The sequence below is a fragment of the Triticum aestivum genome, chromosome 7B (assembly GCF_018294505.1).
Source record: "Triticum aestivum cultivar Chinese Spring chromosome 7B, IWGSC CS RefSeq v2.1, whole genome shotgun sequence".
Lineage (NCBI taxonomy): Eukaryota > Viridiplantae > Streptophyta > Magnoliopsida > Poales > Poaceae > Triticum > Triticum aestivum.
In genome coordinates, this window is record NC_057813.1 from 254,447,184 (window position 1) to 254,474,240 (window position 27,057).

The following is a 27,057-nucleotide window of genomic DNA, read 5'->3' on the forward strand; positions in this document are numbered from 1 at the left end:
CGCAAGCTAATAGCGTCTCACGGGAGTACAATTAAGGCCCCTAGGGAGTTGAATACCTCAAAGAAGCTGGAGAAAGATGATATCATCAATGATAAGGCTGATCTCTTCGATAAGATACTTAGGTTGAGGGAGAAGAAGGATCAACTGGTCCAGGAGAGGGATCAGCTGAAGAAGGAAACAAAGCTCCTGAGGGCCGAGAGGAATCAACTGAATATAGAGAAATCTCATTTGAAAAAAGAGGGGGAGAGCAAGGAACAAGCTACGCCAGATGAAGTTAATCCTTCAACAAGAGATGTGATGTATGTAATTTCATTGAAGACGCCCTTTTGTGAAGCTAAACAAGTACTGTTTGTGGAGTTTGTGAAGCACGTAGTTTAGAACTACTAAATGTTGTGAAGTTGAAACTAGCTAAGTCGATGAGTACCAGTGTGTGGACTTCAGCTGGTTTAAACTGTTGCATATAATATTTTTATTAGAGAAAAAATCATGTTGCTGGCGTTGGCAAACATGGAACGTTTGTGGTAACATGAACTTACTGCTGAGTTGGACACGTGGCACGCCATGAGTTCCTCAAATACTGCTGACGTTTACTCCAACACCACCAGTATTCTTTTTCACAGGCGCCATATTGGTGGCGTTGGGGCCCTAAGCTAGCAAGGCCAATTTTGGCACGCCATAGCTAGGCTTTTCTGCACTAGTGAATCCCCTCTGTCGGTGTCAAAACCGGCGGATCTCGGGTAGGGGGTCCCGAACTGTGCGTCTAGGCGGATGGTAACAGGAGACAAGGGACATGATGTTTTACCCAAGTTCGGGCCCTCTTGATGGAGGTAAAACCCTACGTCCTACTTGATTGATATTGATATTGTGGATGTTTACAAGAGTGGATCTACCACGAGATCAAGGAGGCTAAACCCTAGAAGCTAGCCTATGGTATGATTGTAATGGTTGTTGTTGTTGTATCTCTGTCGACTAGCCTGGCCTTGGTTTATATAATGCACCAGAGGCCTAGGATAACAAGAGTCCTAGCCGAATACGCCGGTGGGGGAGGAGTCCTTGTCTTGATCGCCAAGTCTTGTGGAATCTTCCTTGTATGCGGCAACTGTCCGGACTGGCCCATGAGTATACGGCCATGGGGATCCTCGGCCCAATCCAACTGATCGGGAGACGACGTGGTGAGTACCCCCTAGTCCAGGACAACGTCAGTAGCCCCCTGAACCGGTCTTCAAGTTGGGGACGCTCCTCGATTCTTCCGAACTGTTCTTCATCTTCGGTCGCCGGTCTTGAAAACTGGTTCAACAAATCTTCTCATCTTCTATCTTGAGGGTCGCCAAAATGCATTCGACGAGTTTATGCGTTGGGTATCCGAGGAGCCCCTTTAAGTTTACGGCCTTTATCAATGCCTTGTTATTTTTATGCCATGCCTCGGGTTTGAAGTTGTTCCCGGGTGGCAACATCCTCTTGCGTCCGAGCTCCAACGCCGGACTGCATTCGAGGTATCCTTTGCAGCCGAGCACCAATGCCGGACTGCTTCCCAGCTCTAACGCGGACTATGTATCCGAGCTCCAACACCGGACGGTATCCGAGCTCTAACGCCGGACTATGTATCCGAGCTCCAACGCCGGACGGTATCCGAGCTCCAACGCCGGACTATGTATCCGAGCTCCAACGCAAGACTGTGTATCCGAGCTCCAATGCCGGACTGTATCCAAGATGTCATAGATCATCTTGGTCCAAAAAAGTTGAAGGAGTTTAGCCGAGCTTAATGCCGGAAATGCCCTCTATGGAGCCAGCCACTAGCGCCCGAGCTTTATGCCGGACTGCTTCCGAGGTGGTGCACCACCCCGAATGTGGGCCAATTTTTGTCAATATTTTTGATTGGTGCCAGTAGCCCTCAAGGTGGGTTTCGGTCTAAAACCCGAGATACACATGAAGGATGACATAAGACCGCTGATCCCCGTAGCTGCTGAGACTCAGGTTGATTTCCAAAATCGGTCTAAGGATCAAGTCCTAGCTCGGCAGAATACTTCGGGACACAAAAAGCGGAGCGCTCAGTCCTCGAGACTCAGGTTGGGTGCGGCCGACCAACCTGAGGATCAAAATCTCCTCGGAAACTGTATTGCACTTAAAATTTTCTGCATAGAACAGGCAATGCAGTAGCCCCCGAGACACTAGCCGGGTGGCAATACCAGATCAGGGGATTGATGTGCCCCTTTAATATTTGTATAAGTAATAAGCCCGAAGCCCAGTAGCCCCCGAGCCTTAATGCGGGCACGGGAGGCCGAATTAAGGATCGATATCCATAGTAAAATCACAAATTATGTGTAATGACTCTATGTATCCAAGTACTTTACGTCATTAATGCTCGGATCCGCATTGTACAAAACTTTATTGATCGACCATCGGCTTCCACCTCCTCAGCCAATAGCCGAGGAGTGTTTGTCCTACTTTATAAAGCCTTTATGAGGGCAAAGATTTACAACAAACAAGGCAATCTGGCCATACGGTTTTATAAACAAAGGTACGCGGAGAGACATGTTATATTACTGTTTAACAGAAGAAATGTCTTCCAGAGAAAATAGTCCCGCTATCGTTTCCTTTCTTTGGGTTGTCATGCTAAGCATGATCATGAAACCTCTGCTCCAATGTAAGAGCAAAATATCGAGGATTTAGTTTGGGAGGCCAGTTAATAGCCCCCGATAGTGTTCGGCGACAATCGAGGTCAAGCCGGAAACACTTCGGCCAATGAATGGCCCGTCATTTAATATAGTCATCGGATCGCTGCCCAGTTTACACGTATTGTGACAGTCAGTTTTCGGCTTTCTCCACTGAGGTGCTTGACCATGCGAGCTGGAAGCACAATCGCAGTGGTTCTCCCTTTGCACACCTAGCCAAACAAAGCGGAACGTAGGAGGCAAGCGCGGGAGCCGGGCAACCCAACTATTGACCGAAGACACAATTCGAAACTGATGCATATATAGCAATATCCGAGAATGTTTTTTCCGAATCTCAAAAGGTGTCCGGCGTTGCACTGCAAGACTTGTGCTGAAAACACACAAATAGTTTAAAAGTGCCATGGGCTTGAAAAGCCAAAAAACTTATTCAAAAGATTAATGTCCGAACTAGATCAAGTGTTCGGTGCCAATCCGAAAATTGGACTTTAGAAAAAAAGGGTGCTTCTGCCGTGTTTTAACATGACACATCCTATCTCAAAACTTCAAGCGGGTCAGCCTACGGCTTCAACCTCCTATCCCGAAGACGGAGTACTTCTTACTAGGCCAGTTTAGCAAACTAAACTCTAGCGGCTTTGAGAGAGAAATTAGGCTCCCCGGCTAGTGACCGCACACTTGTGTCGAAAAAAGGAGTGATAAATAATAATAAAAACTTTGCAATGGCTAGGAAGAGAAACACTTAGTATGAAACGGCTCAAATAAACATAAGAGCCCCCAAGTGACTTGGGTAAAATTTGATAATGTAAGGTGACATGTAGAATGCCTTCTAGCCGGATTGTAGATCGTTCGTCGTAGCGGACCTTTTCGCTTCAACCTCTGGACCCAATAGTCCGGAGTGTGTCCGAATACCCTCGCGGTTATAAAAACCGGGGCATGCATGGAGACCAGGCGTAGGGGTCATTAGTGCTTTATCAGACAAGTGCCCAACTAGTTATGTTATATTACATGGTTAGTAAGAAACATCTTCCAGGGAGAATAGTTCCGTTAGGGGTTCCTTTCCCTGCGGGGCATATGCCCTAAAGTGCATGTCCGGACTGCGAAAAGAGCAGAAAAACATCTGGGGGCAGGTAAATAAATAGGTAAGAAATCATCTTTTAGTTCATCGACCGAGTATTCCCTTAAGAACGCTAGCTTTCGGCTTCACCCAGTCTGAGGTACACATCCGGCTGACCCGGCAGTAACAATCGCAGAGGTGCTCCCTTTACCACCTAGCCGAACAATCGGGAACGTAGGGGTAAGCACAGGAGCCAGGCAACCCAGCTTGGCCAAAACTTAAGTCATATCGATGCATATAATGGTGAATAAAAGGTACATGCGGAAGTGTGACACATGTGTTGGGCATAAAGCCCGAATTAATAAGCTTCTGTTAAAGAAGCCCCTAGGTATAATGAGCGCGGGTAGCGCGTCAAGTGTGTGCGAACAAAGTTTCGACAAGGAAGATAAGCAACTTTTTCCCGAGAAAGTATAATGCTTGGTCGAACCGAACACAAGTTAGAAATTTTAAAACTTTGAGCATGAAGGCAACTTAGCTGGTTAATGTGTTCGGTATTGACGATGCGGTCCAAGCTTAATGCGGGACAAGGTTCCATCCCCCAAGCCGGTCCCGAGGGGGCGGAGCAAAGAGCTCGGCACTGTGAAGTGGTGACATAGCATGGTCAATGCAGGATGGCAGAGTGATGCCGAAGTCCCTGGCATGGGGTAATGAAGTATTGACGAAGCCCCCCGTCCAGCCGAGGTGACGTCAAAGGATATAGTCCGGCTGGATCATTTTCCTATGCACAAAAAATAGTGCAAACCAGAGATAATAGTAAAAAAAATCGTTGCATAATAAATAATTTATGCAAAGTGAGTAATAAAAGAAATATGGCCGGCCGCCGAAGTCGATGTCGATGCAGGTCGTCGGCGTAATGCAATAAAGGCGTGGCAAAGCCTGGATTCACAGGTCGGTCCGAGTTCCGGATGCGGCGTTCGCCGGACTATGTACGGAAACTGACCGAACTATCATGCGACCGTCGATAATGCGGCCAGTATTTGATAGACCTGTGTACATATGATGGACTAACCAGAGTAACAATTCCTTGGGAAAAATTAACCCAAACAAGCAAAAAGAAATACTAGGATTAATAGCACCTGATTTATTTGTTGTAGCAATCCGAAGGAAGGTGACTCCCAAAATTGGGACTCGATCCGCGCACCCATTGCCTAGTCGACTAGTGACGCCGAAGTGTCCGGAGTAGGTTGATGAAGAGATGGTGAAGCCCCCGGTCCAGCCGAGATGTCGAAGTAGGTCGGCGTGATGGACACCAGCTTGAAGAAGCAATAGCGCGGCCCTGCTGATGCAGGTCGTGACGTGGTCGATGCCGGCTTGATGAAGCGACCGTGCGGAGATGCCGGTATGCCTGCTCCGTGTAATCCGTGGGGCGGCGATGTTGGTGATGATTTATCCTTCACGATGCCGGACTCTCGTTCGGCTTGCCGAGATGATGATCCGAAGAAATTGAGCTCGGCTCAACAAAGCGACGACGTGTCTAACGCAGGTCGGCCGCTGTGGAGTGATGTTGTCGGGCTGGTTTGACACCGGCGCGACGTTGAAGTTCGTACTGCAAGAATACTTTTAATACTACTAGGATGTGTTGGAGAATAAAACACAACACCCCATACGAAAACTTCCTTCAAAAAGGATGTCCGAGATCCCGTTCATAAAGAAGATGAATTTGGGTCGGATTCGTTCTCGCGTAGAAAGTAGATCCAAAAAGTGACTCACTAATCGGAAGTTTCCCGGAGTTTGGACGGTCGGATCGAGCTGAATTTTTGGCAGGTCGTAGATATGGTAATTCCGCAGCAAATCAACGGTTGGATCTTCCAAAGGACATCCGATCTAGATGCCGGACACCACGCCCTAAACTCGTCCGGATTCTCGTCCAGATTCAACAGGGCTCCGGTATATCGGAGATTGCCGGAGATTCCTCCATCGGAACTCGACGAAATTTTTGCAGGGTTGTTGTAGACTTAATTCCGCATAATTCCACCGAAGCAATTGTCAAACCGACGCTCAAGAAGGCGCTGACGGTGGATTCAAGTTCGCTGTCCAGAAAAACAGTACGGTCGCCAGAGGGCAATGTTGACGTTGAGCCCCCGGGCTCTCTGGATGATTCCTCCATGATCTTGATAGAGATCGGAGTAGATGTTGATGAAGGCCCTCATCCGAACATGACGATCGGAGGTAGGGCGCAGTCCTTGGTCGAACCAAGGTGACCAGTCGAGCTGGTGACGAAGATGCCGAAGTCGCCGTTGATCTGCAGGCGAGCCATCGACCTTTTTGCCGAACACACAGCGGAACTCTCAATGAAAGCACCAATGTCAGTGTCAAAACCGGCGGATCTCGGGTAGGGGGTCCCGAACTGTGCGTCTAGGCGGATGGTAACAGGAGACAAGGGACACGATGTTTTATTGATTGATATTGATATTGTGGATGTTTACAAGAGTGGATCTACCACGAGATCAAGGAGGCTAAACCCTAGAAGCTAGCCTATGGTATGATTGTAATGGTTGTTGTTGTTGTATCTCTGTCGACTAGCCTGGCCCTGGTTTATATAATGCACCAGAGGCCTAGGATAACAAGAGTCCTAGCCGAATACGCCGGTGGGGGAGGAGTCCTTGTCTTGATCGCCAAGTCTTGTGGAATCTTCCTTGTATGCGGCAACTGTTCGGACTGGCCCATGAGTATACGACCATGGGGATCCTCGGCCCAATCCAACTGATCGGGAGACGACGTGGTGAGTACCCCCTAGTCCAGGACACCGTCACCCTCCAAGTACGCTGCCGCCTCTGCCTCAAGTGGACTTGCACAAGACATGAGGAACCTGCAAGATGTGTAGATGACTACACTAGTGTGGTCTCATAGGACCATTCTGGTACCTCCCATATAGTCCTCTTCTCGCCAAGCGCCATCAACATTCAACTTAGTCTTGCCAACTGGTGGCTTCATCCAACTGCTCCCGCGACCATGTGCAGGAAGCTGGCGTGGCGAGCCCTTGGTGTGTCTCCTATGCGGCTCCTAGAAGACCACCATTTTCCTCTTAGCGATGTTGTCATGGAAGTGTTGCTCAATTCATCGAAGGTCATCAATGTAACTACATAAAAATCTACGAGAAGTTTTGATGGTTGGTGCTGGCTTGTGATGGACAATCTCATTACGAACGTGCCAGTTCCGCCAAAACATCATGAGCACTGGCATAGGCTGTTCTTCCGAAAAATCATTCAAAAGAAGCAAATCCCACTCAGTATCAGAGTTGATGATGTCCTCGAGGTGTGGCATGCTGATGGCGGCCACCATCTCTTCCCACAACGTACACGCGAGTGGGCACCTGCACGTTGCGTGGAATGTATCCTTGGATTCCATATGCCACATAAAACACATAAATTAGTGACCTCAACTTTTCTGTTTGCCTTGTTCTCCATAGTCACAAGGGATTTTTTTTCATTAAACGCCATGCGAAGATGTATACGTTGGCCCCGGGGAGGGGGGGGTGTAGCTGGCACCCCCACACTGTCTTCTAGATGTCACAATACATCTGGCACCCTGCTAGCGGTGCACATATTACATATTAGTGCTCGATGTGCTGCCAATGGCGAGTCAGTACACACTTTTGATTTTTTTTCGAGAAGGGGAAAGACCCCGGCCTCTGCAATTACACACTTCTGATGGAGAAGAAAAACTAAGCAGTGTTTGTTGTAAAAACAAGAGATTTTTTATTTTACCATTCATAGAGAAGCATTTGAGATTGGGATTAGAAAGATACTTTTACCTCTTTTGCGGGGTGGAGACTTTTATTTGGCGAGAAAACTTTTGATTTATTCATGAACTGTAAAGAAAGTATAAAAATATTAAAATTAAAAATCATATTTAGATTTGTAGACCATCTAGCGACAACTACAAGCATTGGAGCCAGCTAAAGGCGCCGTCATCGTCGCTTCCTCATCGGAGCCGGGAAACACTGTTGTAGCAGATAATTGGCAAGTCGCCATGCAAGGGCCTTGTAGGGCGAACGCACCAAAACATTACGGTGGAGACTTTCTCATACATTAATATTTTTTCTAGCAGGAAGATACTCATAGAAAATGAAAGGTATGAACTGCTCACGGCAGCACTATCTCGTTTTCTGTTCACGAGATGAGTGTGCCCCGACAACACAGGCGTCACTGAAACTGCCGGTTCCCTCTCTTCTTAAGATTTCATGCGTTTTCCTCTTTTTGAGAATCAGGCTTTCATGCGCGGCTAATCGCAAGCACCCACCTCTGTTTTCAACGCCATTTTCCTCTGGGTGAGATAAACACTTGATGAGCTACAAGTTAAAAAAAAACTCGAACTTAGAACTTTTGGGCTAGATAGGCCTTCGTTCCGTCACCACCCACCTCAACAGAAGTCATTACTACTCGGCCCAAGTGCGCGGTGGAGCCAGCGATGGCCGGGGCGAGGACGGACTGGCCGGTGTCGCCGCTTCGTGGACCCCGCCGTCGATACTCCCGATGCGCCATCACTCCCCCGCGCATAAATGTGGCAAGGTCACTTCTCCCCTCAGCTCCACCGCACCCCACCCCACCCACCCAGTCCATCCCCCGTCGCTCTCACGCTCTTCGTGCTCGCCGCCTCCCTTCGCGTGCTGCCTCATGGCTTCCATCGCCGGATCTGCCGTGTCCTTCGCCAAGCCCGTCAAGGTATGCCTGCGCGCGCACGCCCCGTCTTCAGATCCGCCACCTTGTGTCGTCCGTACGTTGGATCCGTCTGCCCTGCTGGGGTTTTAGCTTTCGTGCCGTTCGATCCGTGCTCGCCCGGCGGCCCGATCTAGGCGTGATCAGTAGGGATTGTTCGACGAACGCTGTTTTCTAGTACTCCTATTCTGGCACTGTACGATGCGCGAATTTAGTGGTTATTTGGGTTTAGCGACTCCTGTTTTTATTTTTTGGGACCGCGGGGAGCACCTTATTTTGTGCCCCATTTCAGAGCTGGACTTGGGCAGATCTACTTTTCTGCTAGGTTGATTGATAGGGTGCAGACACGGTGTTACTACTTTGATGGTTGTGCACTGATGAGCAAGAAAGAGGAAGAGCAAGTTACTACTACACGTTAAGATCGCTGCATGTGCAATTAAAGCGTGTGACTTAATGGTTGCTATGGTGGAACTAGAGCCAGCCGAAAAAGAATATAACTCTTTCCTCCTAGCACTTAATTTTCTAGTAGAATTATTGAATTGGTATTATGGTATGCTTAAGCGTCTCTATGTGTTATTGGTGGTTGTATTGGAATTTTGGACGCTAGCACTAGGTTGTTGCTTTGCATGCTCCAGAGGTCCCAAAAGTTGGTCCTTGAATATAAATCTTCTTTTGGTATCTTGCCTTTCCTTATTAGGAGACACTTTCTTGGCCATCTAGTTGGTTAGTGCATTTGTAATTTAGTCACTTATGTGGTTGTAAATTCTAGGTACAATGTATATTATACACAATTATTTATTTTCTCTTGTATGCTCACATATTCCCTCTGATCCAAATTAATTGACGCTGCTTTAGTACAACTTTGTGGGTAACATTTTTTTGTGCCTAGTAAAATTTATTTCTGTTAGTATCTTCTCTGCAAATATTCTTCGTACGGTCACTGTGCAGATGTGGGATACTGAATTGCCAGATGAAGAATTTTGAGAAGAATGTTTGTTCTAGCATGTTAATATTATTTTTCATCAGTAAATAGTGAATACAGTGCAGTGTGCTTTTCCTTTACACAAGTTCTGTTGCCTCAAGATGTTTGTTTCTTGAATTCCAGGCAATCAACACGAACTCGCTCTCTTTCTCTGGTGCAAGGAGGGGCAATGCATTTCTTCGTCTGCAGCCAGTGCCGATGAGATTTGCTGTTTGCTGCTCAGTGAGTTTTTTCCTTTCTCTTCATGCATAATATATCTGAGAAGTTGCTTGACTGTGCTAAAGGCAGTGATATGTTTCTGTAGAGTTGCTAAAATTGTAATTTGTTATGCAAGTTCTCTTTAGTTTTGAACAAATAAATTTTTAGGTTGCCCAAAAGTCACATCATTTGGTCTCGTAAAAAATGTACTAGTGGTCAGGAATTACCTTTGTGTTCCTTAACTCTAGAAGCGCTTGTTTTCCATTGTGTAATTCACAATGAATCGGTGGACAAGTATTTTATTTATTGAAGTGATTCTGCTTTTACTTCCGATAACTTCTTCCTGTTGTACCACCACTTACCAACATAGCTTGTACTTTGTGTGTCGCATTTTATCAGCCACTAAACAGTGTCGCATTTATAGTTGCTTGCTACAATTTTGGATGTCCTTCATAACTGAAAAGTTCTTTCTGAATATGTGCCAACAGGCAAAGCAGGATACAGTGGAGAAGGTTTGTGAAATTGTTAAGAAGCAGCTTGCTGTTCCTGAAGGCACTGAAGTTTGCGGTACCACCAAGTTCTCTGACCTTGGAGCTGATTCACTGGACACGGTAACTATCCACGATGCCATTCATGTTTGTTTTGAGCCAAGCAGTACCTAACCTAACCTGGCCAAATAGTTCAAGGATCGAAATGAGTTGTATTTTTGCGATGTTTTTTGGTGTTAGAGCATAATTGGAGGGAAGTTACAGCATGACTCATTTGTTGGAGCAAATAATTACATGTTCCTGTCATGCAGGTCGAGATTGTGATGGGCCTCGAGGAGGAGTTCCAGATCAGCGTGGAGGAGACGAGTGCGCAGGCAATTGCGACAGTTGAAGATGCTGCCACGCTCATCGACAAGCTTGTCTCTGCGAAGTCATCTTGAAGGGAGGTCGTAAATCGTAATGATTGGAGCTCGTAAGCTAGTAGTCCTACCTTGGGTTGATCCTTGTTGTTCTACCATAGTCGTTATTATATGGTGGGTTGGTGATTTTCTCAGGACTATCGTCTCCTGCTGTGTGTAATAAGATAATTGGTTAAGTATGTAAGCTGTTGAACATCGAAGTGCCTAGTTTTCGTGCGGCTGTGGTGCATGTAGATGTATGCATCTTTTGTGCCCAAAAAGAAGAATATGCGGGTACGAGCCAACTGCATCTGCATGTGTTGTGAATCTGTGATGTGTCCTTTTCTTGTTAGAGATCAGCAGAACAGATGTTCTATTAGGGTGCCACAAATTCCTCCCTGGAAAGAAAATGTTTTATACAGTGAGCTCAGCAGCCACTTGTTGGGCTATATGGCTGGCGCGCAATCGAGCTACTTCTGAAAAGAAACAAATCAAGACTTCTTTTGAAATTGTATTTTCTCTATGCTCTTTTCTACTCTACTGGACAAGGCTACAGCAAGGAGAGCTGCGTACTGGAGCTGAGATGATCAGGGCTAGCACAATGCAGCTGATGAAAATGTGTGGTGCTGCCAAGCAACCAATCCAAGGTGCTTGATGATTTCGGAGATGCGTTGTATGAAGAGATGACGGGCGTGCTCTTTCGCTGCTGCTTCATCCCGGAGAGGATGCCTACTATCTGCTTGGCATGCTACTGTGTTTTGATACTTAGTCTGATTTTTTGAGAATATAATAGGCTAGATTTTATGTCGTGCTACTCAGGTTTTCGTTCCATGATACTCGTTTTGAGAACGAACGAGTATGGTGGGTTTCCTGGTAGTGCTAGAACTCTCTATACCTCTTTCCCTCCTCCAACTCTCTATACCTCTTTCCCTCCTGACTCTTTCGTTTGAACTGGTTTATTTCCGTTCTTTGCAATGGAAAGGAGTAAAGCCTGGTTCTAGAAAAAAGATGTTCTATTAGGGCTCGAGGACAGGAGATTTCTTTTTACCAATGTGTGAAGATTAGTGTGTATTTGTTCGATGGGTAGTGCAGCAATTGATTCTTGGAGAGGGATGAGTAGATGTCAGTGATACCAACCCTAGATGATATCAAGTTTGAAAAGTTCTTTGTAAATGATCAAGAAAACTATATAGTTTTTTTTTCACATTGTTGACACAAAATCAATCTTTTGTGTCTTGAAAGACATGAAATCAATCTATATATTAATTCTGCCGTTTTTTGCCACAAAAGTTCTTTCTTTCTAGAAAATGCCATGTGTTGCTGAAGAAATTGCCAATCCAACAACTAAACTTGTCATCTGAAAAGTTTGTAATTGCCAACCTCTCCCAATGAAGTTTGTCGGCTGTTGCGATCCTATATTAAATTTCACATCCAAACTATATATATAAAAAGAAAAAAACTGTTGAAAAGGTATCCAAAACATAGAAACAAGACACAATATCATATTTGAGTATTTTAATGTACATCTCGGTTTTGGTTCAGTTTTGATAAGGTTGCGCATCATGCATACTCTACGTATGTAATCTTTTTTTTGGATAAATGGTGGGTTTTATTAATTCAAAATGAAGTATCAAGTGGATATAAACACATTGAGCACACATCCGACCTCTGCATAACTGAGACACACACAACCAACACCAAGTCACCAACACATGCCTAAGCGAAGAAAAAAAAACCCGACCAAACAATGATCGACAAAACTATTGCAATGAACATATCCACACCAATCATCTCTTGACACCATCAGGACAATGAAGTTCTTAAACATCAACGCCTTCTGGAAAGGAACGACGCTCAAGCGCCGCCGTCATCGGTTGCCAATCAACAAATTTCAGATCTAGGTTTTCATCCTGAAGAACAAGTCCAAGCATATTTGAGCAATGCGTTTAACAATCTTTTGTGTCCATCTAAGTCTCAGTCGACTGAAATTTTCTGAAGTGTCATTTGATTCAGAAGATTGTAATTATTGTGGAAAGTACAAGTTTGTCGGTGGGAAACGGCACCTATGGGATCACTGAAATCCCTTCTACGATTGCGGGGCGCGGGGATCGTGAGGAGAGCGGGACTAACAGACGACACAAAAGGATTTACCCAGGTTTGGGCCGCAAAGATGCGTAAAACCCTACGATCCTGCTTTGATGGATGTATTAGTGTTCTTGAGCTCTCGAACTACCTCTAGGTGTTGCGAGGTTCGAGAGAGCCGAATCCTTTCTTAGTGTGCCATGGGCCTCCTTTTATAGCCGAAAGGGGCTGCCACAGTGGCACACAGGAGGTGGAAAGTGCTACAGCGTTGCGAGCTTATCGCTGGTATTATAGGACAAGACACATTTAATGCGCGGCTTAGGTGTCCTCTCGCTTTATTGGGGACGGTAGCGAGACCCGTCCCGTCCGTCGCCGCTCCTCCTTGCTTCAACACGCGCCCTGGCCAGCGATGCATGCGGTGCCATGTAGGCAGGCAGGCAGCTGAGGTGGCGCGGTGGTGGAGCCTCCGCGAAGGATTGTATGTTGCCACGCAGGTGCCTGCCCAGTTGGTTGGGTCGGCAGCTGCATGGGAGCGGCGACGAAGACTTGGCTGGCGCGGGCCTGGCAGTGGCCCGCTGGCGCGCTTGGCGGGGGTCTCGCCGGGTGGCCCGGCAAGGGTCTTGCCGTGGCGCGCTGGCTTCCCCGGCAAGGATCTCGCCGGGGGTCTTGTGGGTTTCTTCAGTGAGGGTGGTTTGCCTTCCTATCCTCATTTGATCTTGAGCACTTTATGTCTTCACAAAGATCTGCATGCCACCACGGAGGTGCCTCCCGAGACCTGTCTCAACGCATTTGTCGAGCGCTGGTGGGCTCAAGGGCGGCTCACTTCGATTGGCGTGGGCGAGCTGCCCCGACAAGGGTCTTGCCGGGGTCGCTGAGGCTGCCCCGCAAGGGTCCTTACCGGGAAAACCTGCTTCGTCCATCTGATCTTCGTGGCCTTGGTTCTTGTCGTTGCTCTATTTTCCTTGTGGCTTCGACTTCTCTCCGGCTTCCCTTTCCTGCCATGTTACGCGTGGACGTGGCGGGAGGCTCTCACTGCCCGTGCACAAGTAAAGGGGTCAAAAGCAGAGTCCCTACTTTTGTACACCGACAGGAGCCCCCGGGCCTGGGCCACACATAAGCGCAGCACGTTGTTGTGCCAGGCCCAGAACGGTGCGCGGGCAGTCGGGGTGGATTTTTACCGTGGCCACTGTTCCGTCCGCTGTGCTTCCCCATGACCCACGTTGAACGCGCGACGTGGGGGTCGTGCGCGCGCATGACGTGGGTATGTTGGCGTCACCTTATGGTGGATAGTAAAGAGGCGGCTTGCATGTCTCTTCGAGACCGCAGGGCCGCCTCCCATTTACTGCCCTCGCTTGGGAACCATCGTTCCACGCGTCCCACTGCGCCCGCCCCTTGCGCCACGTTCGCTGCATGCATAACGTAGAGCGAATGGCAGGCGCGCGGGACGTGGGTAGTCGCGTGCGTGCGGGTAGATTCCCATGAGCCTTCAATGGAGCGGGGAGGGCGGTCGATGGCTCCGCTTGCAGTCACTTCAAGGAGCCGGATTGGCCGAAAGGGGGCGGCCGAGCCTCGCCCCGGCCCCTTTATAAAGAGGAGAGCGGGAGGAACGGTGCCCCTCAGCCTTTCGCCATCTGGCTCTCCCAATTCCTGCTTTCTTTCTTCTTCTGCCATGGTGAGGGGGCGCGGCGACGCTTCATCGGTGGCGGCGAGGGTTTCGGCCAGACAGCGCATCGCTCCTCCCCAAGAGCTCGTAGCGGCAGAGCCGGCCGCTAGAGGAAGGGGGAGGGGGTGCGGTCGAGGCCGTCTTGGTGCCCGAGGGAGAGTAGGACGGGGCGGCAGATCAGCATCGCCTCCTCCAGCAGCCCCTCCTTCGATGGAGGGCCACGCCGGGGACAACCCCTGTGAATTCTTCGTCAGGCTGCGCCATCCACCTCGTCGTCGCCTTCGCCTCCCGACTCCATTTGCGCGGGAGATGGAGTTGGATCCACCGCAGGTGCTGCGGCTACACTTGAGGGGTTGTGGGAACAGTGGCACATGGGTCGACATCGAGTTCCCCGCCCCTCACGTCATGTATCTTCACCGAGGGTGGAAGACCTTCGCTCGCCTCCATAGCTTGACGGATGGGCTCGCTCTCCATTTCAAACTAATGGAGGGTGGCCGCCTCTCCGTCAAGATCTTCGGGCATTTGGAACCCGCATGAGGTGCTGCGTGGAGAGCTCCTCCGACGATGAAGACTCCTCCTCAAGCGAGAGTGGCGAGGAAGACAATGGCAGCGACGACGAGGGCGGCGGGCGGCAGGATGACGGGTCCGACTAGGTGTCGGGCGCCGCTCCGAGCGGCACCGGCGACCCCATCATCCGTGTCGCCGGCTCCTTAAACTTCTCGGGGTCGTCTCCTTGGGCGGCTGGCGTACGGAGGCTGCGGAAGAGGAAGAGGGCGGGCGGCAAGGCCGTCAAGTCGGAGTACGCGGGCACCGACGCCTTCATCGCGTGTTGATGTCCTGTCGCCTCGTCTTCGAGCTCTGCCTCCGACGCTGCCATCACCATCCAGCCCTTGGACGGTCACCGAGATGTTCTCTTGGTGTCTTCTGCCACTCGTAGCTCGCTTAGGCGCCCCTTTTGCCCTTCTGCTTTCTTGTTCCATTTCCTGAGGAGAGGGACAAGAAAGTGATTACGGGCACCTTATATCTTTTTAGTCTTGTAAGCCTCCGGGCCTTTGTTAGCTTTAGAACTTGTAATCCCCCTTTTTCATGTTTTTCATTTCGTATGGACTGTACCTGTACGGGATAATTTTTTTAATGAAAAAGGGATGTTTGCCGGGATTTTCGTTCGCGGGAGGAACCCACGACAAGGAATGAATCCTTGTTATCTTTAAGACAAACATTTTCTCGCCCGGCAACAGGCCTTGCCGTTCCCCCACTTCGCTTGGCCTTTCCCACGCTCTTGGCGGAGGCAGGGATGAGGTGGGCTTAGGCCCCTCGTTCCTCTTCTTTGCTGCCGCGGCTACGACCAAATCTAGACCCAGGGGATAACCCTTGGGTGCCGAAAAGGGGGAGCACGGTAGCTCAGAGATAGACGGGGTTTCATGTATCCCAGTCCATAACGAAATGCACGATAGAGGATAGGGAACTTATCTGGATCTGCAGCCCCCGGCAACCTTGGCTTGCCGCGGATGGATCTTTGTCCTTGCGGCCCCCGGCAACTCTGGATTGTTGGGGTCTGGACGCCCGTCCGTTCCCTTTCTTCCAGAATAGCTCGGCAAGAATACTGATGTGCCCAGCGAACCAAAGAAGACAGAGAAGAACAGAGAGACGCCCACTCGACCTCTAAGTTAGGGGTTAGCCGCCACTAAGCACTATCAACCCTAACCAAGGAAGAGACTCAACCTAGCATGCATGCTATAACTTAGGGCGCCAGCGCTTCATTTATTTATGCTCAGGGTCTGCGCCTGGCTTTGTACAAAGGGTGACATGCCTTGCCGGCAAGGCTTGTACAAAGGATGGCTTGCCGGGAGGCCCGGTAGCCGCGCCTTATGGGTAAAACTTGCGAAGATGCTCGATATTCCAGGAGTTGCTCACTGGTATGGCATCTTCGGTCTCTAACCGGACTACGCCGGGCCTGGTGACTCGTGTTACCCGATAAGGGCCTTCCCACTTCGGCGCCAACTTGTTGGAATTCTTGGCCGACTGAACATGCCGAAGAACAAGGTCGCCTTCCTCAAAGCTCCGGGCATGAACTTTGTGGCTATGGTAGAGGCGCAAGGCTTGCTGGTAGCATGCTGCTCTCACAGCCGCCCGGAGATGATCTTCCTCAAGGAGCGTTGCGTCCTCTTGCTGCAATTGCTCTTGCTCAAGCTCATCATAAGCGAGCACTCGAGGTGACCCGTATATGAGTTCTGTGGGGAGAACTGCTTCTGCCCCGTAAACCAGGGCAAAGGGTGTCTGGCCGGTGGCTCGATTTGGCGTCGTCCTGATCGACCAAAGAACCGCCGACAACTCGTCGATCCAGCGCCTTCCACTCTCGCGTAGCCTGTCAAAAGTCCTCGTCCTTAAGCCTCGCAAGACTTCAGCATTTGCTCTCTCTTCTTGGCCATTGCTCCGTGGATGTGCCACGGAGGCAAAACAGACCCTGCTGTCGAGATCCTCAATGTATTGCATGAAGGCACGGCTTGTGAACTGTGTGCCGTTGTCGGTGATGATTCTGTTGGGCACCCCAAAACGGCACACTAGTCCCTTGAAAAACTTGATAGCTAACTGCGCTGTTACCTTCCTCACTGCTTCCACTTCTGGCCACTTTGTGAACTTGTCGATGGCGACGTACAAGTACTCAAAGCCCCCGACAGCACAGGGGAAAGGGCCCAATATGTCGAGCCCCCGGGCCGAGAAGGGCCAGGAGAGAGGGATAGTTTGAAGGGCTTGAGCTGGTTGATGGAGCTTCTTCGAATGGAACTAGCACGCTTCACACTTGGTTACTCATGCCGTCGCATCCTGGAGGGTGGTGGGCCAGAAGAAACCTTGCCGGAAAGCCTTGCCGACAAGGGCCCTCGACCCTATGTGGGCGTGTATCTCTGCCAACAGCTTTAGTCCCTCCTCCCAGGAGATGCACATCAATTTCATCCCATTCAACCTTCTTCTGTACAATATGTTATCAACGAATTGGTATAGAGCAGACCGGCGGGCTACTCTTTCTGCCTCTTCCTGCTCCTCAGGAAGCTCTCCTTTTTGAAGGAATCGGACGGTGTGCTGTGCCCATGCTGGAGCCTGTGGCTCGACGGCAAGGACCAAAGGCATTTCTTCTGCCATGGGAGCGGCCGCCTCCACGGCCATGACCTGAGGTCCGGCCGGAGTCGGCTGCCCTGCGGCAGGATCGACATCCATGGCAACATCTTCGCCGGCGGCTCCAGGGAGCTCGGTGGGGAAGTACTTGCCGGGGCCTAGCTTCCTCCGCTTGCTCTGCCCAGTCGTCGACTCAATGGATGGTTGGGTTAACTGAAGCACAAAAGTACCTGGTTCCACAGGTAGCTTGAGGGCAGCGCGCTTTGACAGGTAGTCGGCGATGTCGTTCTCCGCCCGAGGGACATGCTCCGCTTGTATACCGTCAAAGCGCTCCTCCAGTTTCCTCATCTCATCTACGTAAGCTTCCATCAACGGGCTTTGATAATCTTTGTTGATCTTCCTAACGACGAGATGTGAGTCGCCCCTGACGATGAGATTCTAAACTTCGAGGTCTGCCGTGATCCTGAGACCGGCAAGCAAAACCTCGTACTCGGCGGTGTTGTTGGTCGACATCTCCCGAGGGAAGTGCATCTGGATGACATACTTGAGGTGTTCTCCGGTGGGCGCGACAAGCATCACACCAGCACCGGCGCCTTGCAGCGAGAAGGCACCATCAAAGTACATGATCCAGTTGCGGCTCGTTCCCTTACCGGGGAGAGCAGTCTCCTATACCTCCTCGTCAGGCGTCGAGGTCCATTCCGCAACAAACTCCGCCAAGATTCTGCTCTGAATCGTCGAGGTGCTTTCAAACTTCAAACCAAAACTCGATATCTCCAGGGCCCATTCCACGGTCCTCCCCGTCACATCTGGGTTGTGTAGTATCCGTTGCAATGGGAGGCGGGTGAGCACCGTGATCTCGTGCGCTTGGAAGTAGTGGCACAGCTTCCTCGAAGCCATAAGGAGGCTGAAGAGCAGCTTTTGCACACCTGAGTACCTCGACCTAGCCCCCTGCAAGAGGGAGCTGATGAAGTACACTGGGTGCTGCACCATTTTCCTCTTCTGCGCCTCTTCACCCGGTCGCGCGGGTCCTGTCGTGCTGGCGTCAGCCCCTGCCGGGGACTCAATCTTGCCGGGATCAAGCCCTGCCGGAGAGTGTTTCAGCTTGTCATTTGTTGACGCTGCCGCTGCCTCCTCGTCAGCCTCTCTCTGCGCCACTAGCACGACGCTAACCACCTGGTTTGTTGCCGCTAGATAAAGCAGCAATGGTTCTTGTGGTTTGGGCGCGACCAACACTGGGGTAGAGGAGAGGCATCTCTTCAAATCTTGCAGCGCTGCCTCGGCCTCTGGGGTCCACTCCACTGGCCCTGCCTTCTTCAAGATCTTGAAAAAAAGGAAGGGCACGCTTCGCGGACTTGGAGATGAACTGACTGATGGCGGCAACGCAACCAGTGAGCCGACGCACATCCTTGATCCGCTTGGGCGCCTCAATCTGCTCGATGGCCTTGATCTTATCTGGGTTTGCTTCAATCCCGCGCTAGGACACAAAGAACCCAAGAAGTTTGCCGGACGGGACGCCGAAGACGCACTTCTCAGGGTTCAATTTGAGGTTGATCTTGCGCAGGTTTGTAAATGTTTCCTCTAGATCTTGCACAAGGGTCGCCTTGTCCTTGGTTTTGACCATTATGTGATCCATATAAGTTTCCATATTTCTATGTAGCTGGGGTTCAAAACCAATTTGGACTGCTCTTGCAAAGGTCGAGCCAGCACTCTTCAACCCGAAAGGCATCCGTAAAAAGCAATACATACCACATGGGGTGATGAATGTTGTCTTTCCTCGTCTTCTTTCATCATGAAGATCTGGTGGTATCCCAAGTAGGCGTCAAGGAATGGTAATAGGTCACATCTAGACGCGGAGTCAACAATCTGGTCGATGCGCGATAATGGGAAGGGATCCTTTGGACAGGCCTTATTGATGTCTGTGTAGTCAATACACAGCCTCCACTTCCCATTTGCCTTGCGCACCACTACCGGATTGGCCAACCATGTCAGATGGAGTACTCCTCTCACCAAGCCTGTTGCCTCTAGCTTTCCGATTTCCTCTGCGATGAACTCCTGCCTCTCCAGAGCTTGCTTCCTGACCTTCTGATTGACGGGCTGCAAATGAGGACAGGCAACAAGGTGGTGCTCAATCACCTCCCTGGGAACGCCGGGGATGTCGGAGGCTTGCCATGCAAACACATCGACATTCGCACGCAGGAAGGTGACGAGCTCGCTTTCCTATTTGCCGTCGAGGGTGGAGCTTATGGTGAACGCTCCCCCCATGCCGTCCTCCTTGACGGGCACCTTTTTGGTCTCAGGTGGTGTAGCTCTGGACTTCTTACTCTTGTCGGTAGAGCTCTCTGGCACGTTCTCAATGGAAGCACAACACCCCGAAGAGGTGCGCTTTCCGGATTGGGTGCGAGGGGTCTCGCCGATCTTCTTCTCCCCCGGGGCTCCATCGGCAGGAGCAGGTGCCTTAGCGGCAGCTGCTGCAACTGCTTCCCAGTAGAGTTGGTCGGCGCAGATCAGCGCATCTTTCTTGTCAGAGGGGATGGTGATGATGTTCATCGGCCTGGGCATCTTCAGCATGTTGTGGGCGTAGTGTGAAGCCGCCATGAACTTGGCTAGCACCGGGCGGCCGAGGATCCCATTGTAAGGCAAGGGGATCTCGGCTACATCAAAAACAATCCTCTCTGTCCTATGGTTCAGCTCGCCTCGGAATGTCACGGGTAGCGTGATCTTTCCCTTTAGCTAGCTCCTCCCCAGGTTAACCCCTTAGAACGTGCCCGTCTCCTCGAGGTCTCCATCAGGGATCTGTAGCCTTCTGACCACGACAGGCGAGATCAAGTTCAGGCCGGCCCCGCTGTCAACCAACATCTTTGTCACCTTGAGGTTGCGGATTGTTGGTGAAACCAACAACGGCAAGCACCCGACCGCAGTGGTGCGGTCAGGGTGGTCCTCGGTGTCGAAGATGATGGGCGTGCTGGACCATTTTAGCGGCTTCCGTGCGCCAAATGATGGCTCTACCACTGTGATCTCAAGCGCCCACTACTTGAGTTGGCGGTGGGATGTATGCAGTGAGGCGCCACCATCGATGCACATGGCCTCTATGCCTTTCTGAAACTCGTGGTCGCCGAACTCGTTGTCCTCATCATGATCATCGTCTTCCTGCTTCTTGTCGTGGCCCCGGGCGGGCCTCTCTTGCTGATTATCCTTGCCGCGACGGCCAAGCCGGATCCCTCGGCACCATCTGGGCCTTTCTCCTTGTCCCGCCGCTCGTACTCTACTTTCTACTTCTCGGCGAGCAGCTCTACCTGCCGGCAGTTTTGGAGATCGTGGCCCTTGGTGCAGTGGATCTTGCAATACTGCTTGTCAGAGCCTCGTGGCTTATCGGCAACCGCCAAGGCCCGGCCAGCGGCACACCCGGCAACCTCCTTGCCGGGGTCACTTGCCTTGGGTTTCTTGGTGGCGCCGGTATCGTCGGATCCCTCGATGGCAAGCACGGTCTTGCTCCTGCGCTTCCTATTGCGGCGCCAGACCTTCTTCGCAGGGGTGGCGACGTGACGGTGTCATCCGTGGAGTCGGTTTCCGCGCTGGCGTCTTCACCGGGGTACTTCCTTCCCTCCTCAGCACGAGCGCATCGATCGGCTAGAACATAGAGCTCGGCCACATCCTTAACCTTGTTCATCGCCAGCTCTTCACGCATCTTGCGATTGCGCATGTTCTGATGGAACGCGCTGATCACGGCGGCAGGATGAACGTCGGGGATGTTGTACTGCACTCGACTGAACCTCTGGATGTACTTGCGTAGGTTTTGTCCTTCCTTCTGGGGGATGATGTGTAAATCACTCGCCTAGCCATGAGCTTGGTGACCTCCGGTAAAGGCGCCAACAAACTCATGGCACAGATCCGCCCAAGAAGAGATGGAATCCACTGGCAAGTGCATCAACCATGACATAACATTAGGCTTGAGTGCCAACGGGAAGTAGTTGGCAAGCACCTTATCGTCGTGGGCCCCAGCAGCTTGCATCGTGATGGTGTAGATGCTGAGGAACTCTGACGGGTGAGTCTTGCCATTGTACTTCTCGCCAACGTCGGGTTTGAAAGTACGGTGCGAGAGCCACTGGAACTGCCGCAGCTCGCGGGTGAAAGCCCTGCCCGCCTGTCCGACTGGTGACACGCATCACGCTGGCGCTCGATCATAGTCCGAGCATCCTCATGAGCTCGCTCCCAAAGGACTTGGTGCTGATCGCGGTTGGTTCGTGGGTCGGACGACGCGATGGAGATATCATCATGAGCGTTGTCACGACGAACCGACGCGTGGGGCGTTCGGGACGGAGGAGGGGAGTGCACCGTGGCTGCATCGCCTCCAACACGGTCTCCGCTGGCACGCGGCGGCCCGGTGGAGCGACGGCCTACGGGTCCCGCCAGCCGCAACTCATCGTTGTTGGCGATGCCGACGAGGCTCCGAACGGTGGCCCTCCACTCGCCAAGCTTCTCCGCGGCGGGAGGAAAATCGAGGAGCAGTTGCGCGCGCTAGGGCCTCCGCTGGCGTGGGTGGCGGCGAAAGATGGGTGGACCGCGATGCGCCTCGACTCCTAACCACATTAGAAGGAGCTGCGTCGCGGCTCCGCAGCCGTTCGCCACCTCCATCAGCACCTCGGCGCGCACGCTGGCCCTCTTCTACATGTGATGGACGCATGGGACTCTTCCCAGGGCGGCGCGCAGGGTCACCGGCACGGTGACGCCGCTCATCACGCACAACCTGAGAGGAGCGCTCCATGGGCGCCAGTGTTGGCGTCTTGGAGGTCGTCATGCTGCCGCCTGGCGATACGGCGGCACCCCTGGAGGGCCCCGCGCTGCCTGCGGGGGGCCCGACTCCACCTCCGGAGCCCGCGACTGGCGGCTCGCCGCCTGGCGTGCGACCGACGCCACTTGCCAGGCCGGGACCATCGGGGTGATGTAGATGTTCGCGGGCCGCGCCACGGGTTCTCTCCGTGACTGGTCCGCTACTGGTCCACACCGGTACCAACCCGGTCCCGGATGAACCGATCGTCGTGGTCTTCTTCTTCTTAGGAGCCATGGCGATGAAGGACAACTAGGTCAACTGCTAGACCAGATCCTCACGATTGTGCCCCCCTGCCTGGCGCGCCAAAGATGTCGGTGGGAAACGACACCTATGGGATCACTAGTATCCCTTCTACGATTGCGGGGCGCGGGGATCATGAGGAGAGCGGGACTAACAGACGACACAAAAGGATTTACCCAGGTTCGGGCCGCAAAGATGCGTAAAACCCTACGATCCTGCTTTGGTGGATGTATTAGTGTTCTTGAGCTCTTGAACTAGCTCTAGGTGCTGCGAGGTTCGAAAGAGCCGAATCCTTTCTTAGTTTGCCATGGGCCTCCTTTTATAGGCGAAAGGGGCTACTATAGTGGCACACAGGAGGTGGAAAGTGCTACATCATTGCGAGCTTATCGCTGGTATTACAGGAAAAGATGCATTTAGTGCGCAACTTAGGTGTCCTCTCGCTTTATTGGGGACGGGAGCGAGACCCGTCCCATCCGTCGCCGCTCCTCCTTGCTTCGACACGCGCCCTGGCCAGCGATGCATGCGGTGCCATGTAGGCAGGCAGGCAGCTGAGGTGGCACGGTGGAGGAGCCTCCACGAAGGATTGTATGTTGCCATGCAGGTGCCTGCCCAGTTGGTTGGGTCGGCAGCTGCATGCGAACAACGACAAAGACTTGGTTGGCGCGGGCCTGGCAGTGGCCCGCTGGCGCTCTTGGCGGGGGTCTCGCTGGGTGGCCCGACAAGGGTCTTTCCGGGTAGCCCGGCAAGGGTCTTGCCGTGGCGCGCTGGCTTCCCCGGCAAGGATCTCGCTGGGGGTCTTGTGGGTTTCTTCGGTGAGGGTGGTTTGCCTTCCTATCCTCATTTGATCTTGAGCACTTTATGTCTTCACAAAGATCTACATGCCACCACGGAGGTGCCTCCCGAACCCTGTCTCAACGCATTTGTCAAGCGCTGGTGGGCTCAAGGGTGGCTCACTTTGGTTGGCGTGGGCGAGCTGCCCCGACAAGGGTCTTGCCGGGGCTGCTGAGGCTGCCCCGGCAAGGGTCCTTGCCGGGAAAACCTGCTTCGTCCATCTAATCTTCGTGGCCTTGGTTCTTATCGTTGCTCTGTTTGCCTTGTGGCTTCGGCATCTCTCCGGCTTCCCTTTCCTGCCATGTTATGCGTGGGCGTGGCGGGAGGCTCTGACTGCCCGTGCACAAGTAAAGGGGTCAAAAGCAGAGCCCCTACTTTTGTACACCGACAAAGTTCCACCTTATCACCGAGTTATATTTTCTAGAAATGTGCAAGTTGCATTTTATAGTTAGCTAAAGCTGTAGTTAGAGCCCTTCGACAAAAAAAGAGATAGTAAATTGAAGGACAACAAGGGTAGACATTGTTCCACCAGTCAAATAGTGGACTAGCCCACTTATCTATCTATCTATCTATCTATCTATCTATCTATCTATCTATCTATCTATCTATCTATCTATCTATCTATCTATCTCACTTTCCTTGGTTTTTTAATGAATTTAATCTCCTTTCACATTTCTCCATGCCTCTTTTGATGTAGCGACTTTAATGTCAAGACTAGATGCGAACTGAGCACGGCTCCGACGGGCAATTTCCTTGTGGTGGAATCTACCCATACAGGTTCAAATCCTAAACTTGATACAGATGGTCGCATTTTTCTGGATTTATTCTAGGCTTCCCGGCGCTGCTCTTTCGACAATAGCGTTTATCCGTCAACTACAAGTTCTTCATGTCAACTTCGTCAATCTCAATAATATGTCGGCTCAATCTCTCGAAGGTGCTTATAGTAATAAGGTGTCTGTGCACGTGCGCACGTCATAGACATGAGTGTGTATGTATATGTGAGCGTCCGTGTCAATGTAGTGTTTCTCAAAAACAAATGTCAAGATCAGTCCTCGGGGCCTCTCTCTTACTTATACAAGCAAGACTAATCTTAAGAGCAAAAAACACCCCCATAATGATAGTAGGGGCCTCTCTCTTACTTATACAAGCAAGACTAATCTCAAGAACAAAAAACACCCCCATAATGATAGTAGGTAGGAGGTGAACAACGGTTAAACTTGGTTCACTGAGTAATGCTAGAGCTGAACGAAATATGCCCTAGAGACAATAATAAAGTTGTTATTTTATATTTCCTTATATCATGATAATTTTTTATTATTCATGCTAGAATTGTATTAACCGGAAACTTGATACATGTGTGGATACATAGACAAAACATCGTGTCCCTAGTAAGTCTCTACTAGACTAGCTCATTAATCAAAGATGGTAAAGTTTCCTAACCATAGACATGTGTTGTCATTTGATGAATGGGAGCACATCATTAGGAGAATGATGTGATGGACAAGACCCATCCATTAGCATCGCATATTGATCGTTCAGTTTTATTGTTATTGCTTTCTTCGTGTCAAATACATATTCCCTCGACTATGAGATTATGCAAGTCCCGGATACCGGAGGAATACCTTATGTGCTATCAAATGTCACAACATAACTGGGCGATTATAAAGATGCTCTACAGGTATCTCCGAAGGTGTTTGTTGGGTTGACATGGATCGAGATTAGGATTTGTCACTCCGAGTATCGGAGAGGTATCTTTGGGCCCTCTCGGTAATACACATCATAAGAAGCCTTGCAAGCAAAGTGACTAATGAGTTAGTTGCAGGATGATGTATTACGGAACGAGTAAAGAGTCTTGTCGGTAACGAGATTGAACTAGGTATGAATATACCGATGATCGAATCTCGGGCAATTAACATACCGATGACCAAGGGAATAACGTATGTTGTCATAATGGTTCAACTGATAAAGATCTTCGTGGAATATGTAGGAGCCAATATGAGCATCTAGGTACCACTGACCGGAGAGGTGTCTCGGTCATGTCTACATAGTTCTCAAACCCATAGGGTCCGCACGCTTAACGTTTGATGACGATTTAGTATTATATGAGTCGTGGAATTAACACGTCAGATGTCCTTAGTGTCACGACTTAGTCGCGAGGCCAACACATCTATGTGGTAGCTTGAGAGGGGTTGGGCGGAATCGAGAGACGCTAGGCGGATCATCACACAAGACGAGGATTTAGACAGCTTCGGGCCCCGGGAAACATCATCCGGAATAGCCCTACATGCTGTTTGAGGCTAGGTCTCATTATGCTCATCGAGAGTCGCCGCATAAGCCGGCTCCCCCTTTGTGTCTAGACCTAGATATTGTTTCTTGTTACCTGTCCCTCTTTGGGGTGCCCTGCCCCTCCGTATACAAGTTAGAGGGGCGGGTTACATGTGGAGTCCAAATAGGATTAGGACTAGCCTATCTTCTACTACAAGCCGGGTACAAGTCCGGGTCTTGGTTCCTTGTAAGGGAGATATTCCTCACGCCTTTTCTCTTAAGCCGGCCTACCATAACGTAAGCCGACCTTCTGGGCCTTGAGCCTCCTGGGCCCCCAGGTCTTGTCGCTCCTCTGATCCGCTTGCCAGGTCACCCATAAGCCGCCAGGATCGGGCGGGTCACTTAGTGTGCCGTCCAGCCAGGGCGGGTCATCAGTGAGTCGCCAAGTCCGGCCGGGTTATACTTCCAGCCGGGTTACACCGCGCGGTATATCCTCGACATTAGCCCCCAAGTTTAGCCTGGATTTATCCATGATAAACTTATGCTGCAAAATAAACACAAGAACATATTTGATAGGTTGTGCTCCGGGTTAATAATTCTTGTAAACCGGCACTTGATCATCCTTAAGTCCTTGTCATTTCCTTCTTCTAGAAAATCCGGGTCAATAAACCATCTTCATACTCAAATTGCTGATGTTGGTGTCTCATAAAGAAATATTGTGAAGAATAATCCACTTGAGTCGGCTTCCAAAGTGCCGGCTTAAGAAATATTGGTCTTGAAATACTCATATGATATTCAGCCGGTTTGAAAATATAGAACTTGCGGATCTCTGACTTCCAAAATCACCGGGTTATAAAAATTGATAATTCCTGGTCATGATTGTTTCCAACGCCGGTTCATGATTGTTGCCAATGCCAGTTCATGATTATTGATGACGCCCGGTTATGATTGTTGCAGACACTGGGTCATAATGATTGGTGATGCCGGGTCAATCTAGTTTGCTCAAAACTGAAAATTGGAAGATATTTCTCCCTTATATCCATATTACCTGTAGCCCCCAAGTGCCGGGTTGTCATGCTTGCAGCAACCTGGGACTTGTAATTGCCTTATGCTCATAAAACTTCAACCAGTGTAGCCCCCAAGGTCTGGGTCTTTATGCAATAATGAGCAGGGACTTGGTAAATATGATCATGTAAACTTGACCAGCAACGTGTAGCCCCCAAGAACCGGGTCAGTAAGATATTACCGAGCTGGGACTTTGTATATGATTTATCGATAATAACATCATATGATGTAATCTCCACCATGGGGCTTGAACCCACGTCCACAAGGTTAAGAGCTTTGTACTCTACCAACTGAGTAGTGGATCTTTCAATATAATGGATTAAGACTTGTGTACCTTGAATTTTTGACATGAGCAATTGGTAGCCCCCAAGGGCCAGCTCATTTAGAATGTGATGAGTCGGGTCTTCAATAAGTTAAGAAAAAAATGACTTTGCATTAGCCCCCAAGTGCTATGGTGCATGCTGG

At 50.5% G+C, this 27,057-nt stretch overlaps 1 protein-coding gene across 1 annotated transcript; it reads left to right on the forward strand.

The window, feature by feature from the left end:
* Positions 1–8,194: 8,194 nt before the first annotated feature.
* Positions 8,195–10,728, forward strand: LOC123156979 (acyl carrier protein 3, chloroplastic). Its single transcript, XM_044575185.1, has 4 exons — positions 8,195–8,447; positions 9,547–9,645; positions 10,110–10,232; positions 10,421–10,728. Exons 1-4 carry the CDS (start codon positions 8,259–8,261, stop codon positions 10,547–10,549), a joined length of 540 nt encoding a protein of 179 aa, XP_044431120.1. The 5' UTR covers positions 8,195–8,258; the 3' UTR covers positions 10,550–10,728.
* The last annotated feature ends 16,329 nt before the right edge of the window (positions 10,729–27,057 follow it).

What these genes read in the sequence shown, in the direction of transcription:
- LOC123156979 (XM_044575185.1), top strand. Translation starts at nt 8,259, where the DNA reads ATGCGCCATCACTCCCCCGCGCATAAATGTGGCAAGGTCACTTCTCCC. An exon ending in CCTTCGCCAAGCCCGTCAAG is followed by an intron (nt 8,448 to 9,546) that starts GTATGCCTGCGC and finishes CTTGAATTCCAG; the next exon opens with GCAATCAACACGAACTCGCT. An exon ending in GATTTGCTGTTTGCTGCTCA is followed by an intron (nt 9,646 to 10,109) that starts GTGAGTTTTTTC and finishes ATGTGCCAACAG; the next exon opens with GCAAAGCAGGATACAGTGGA.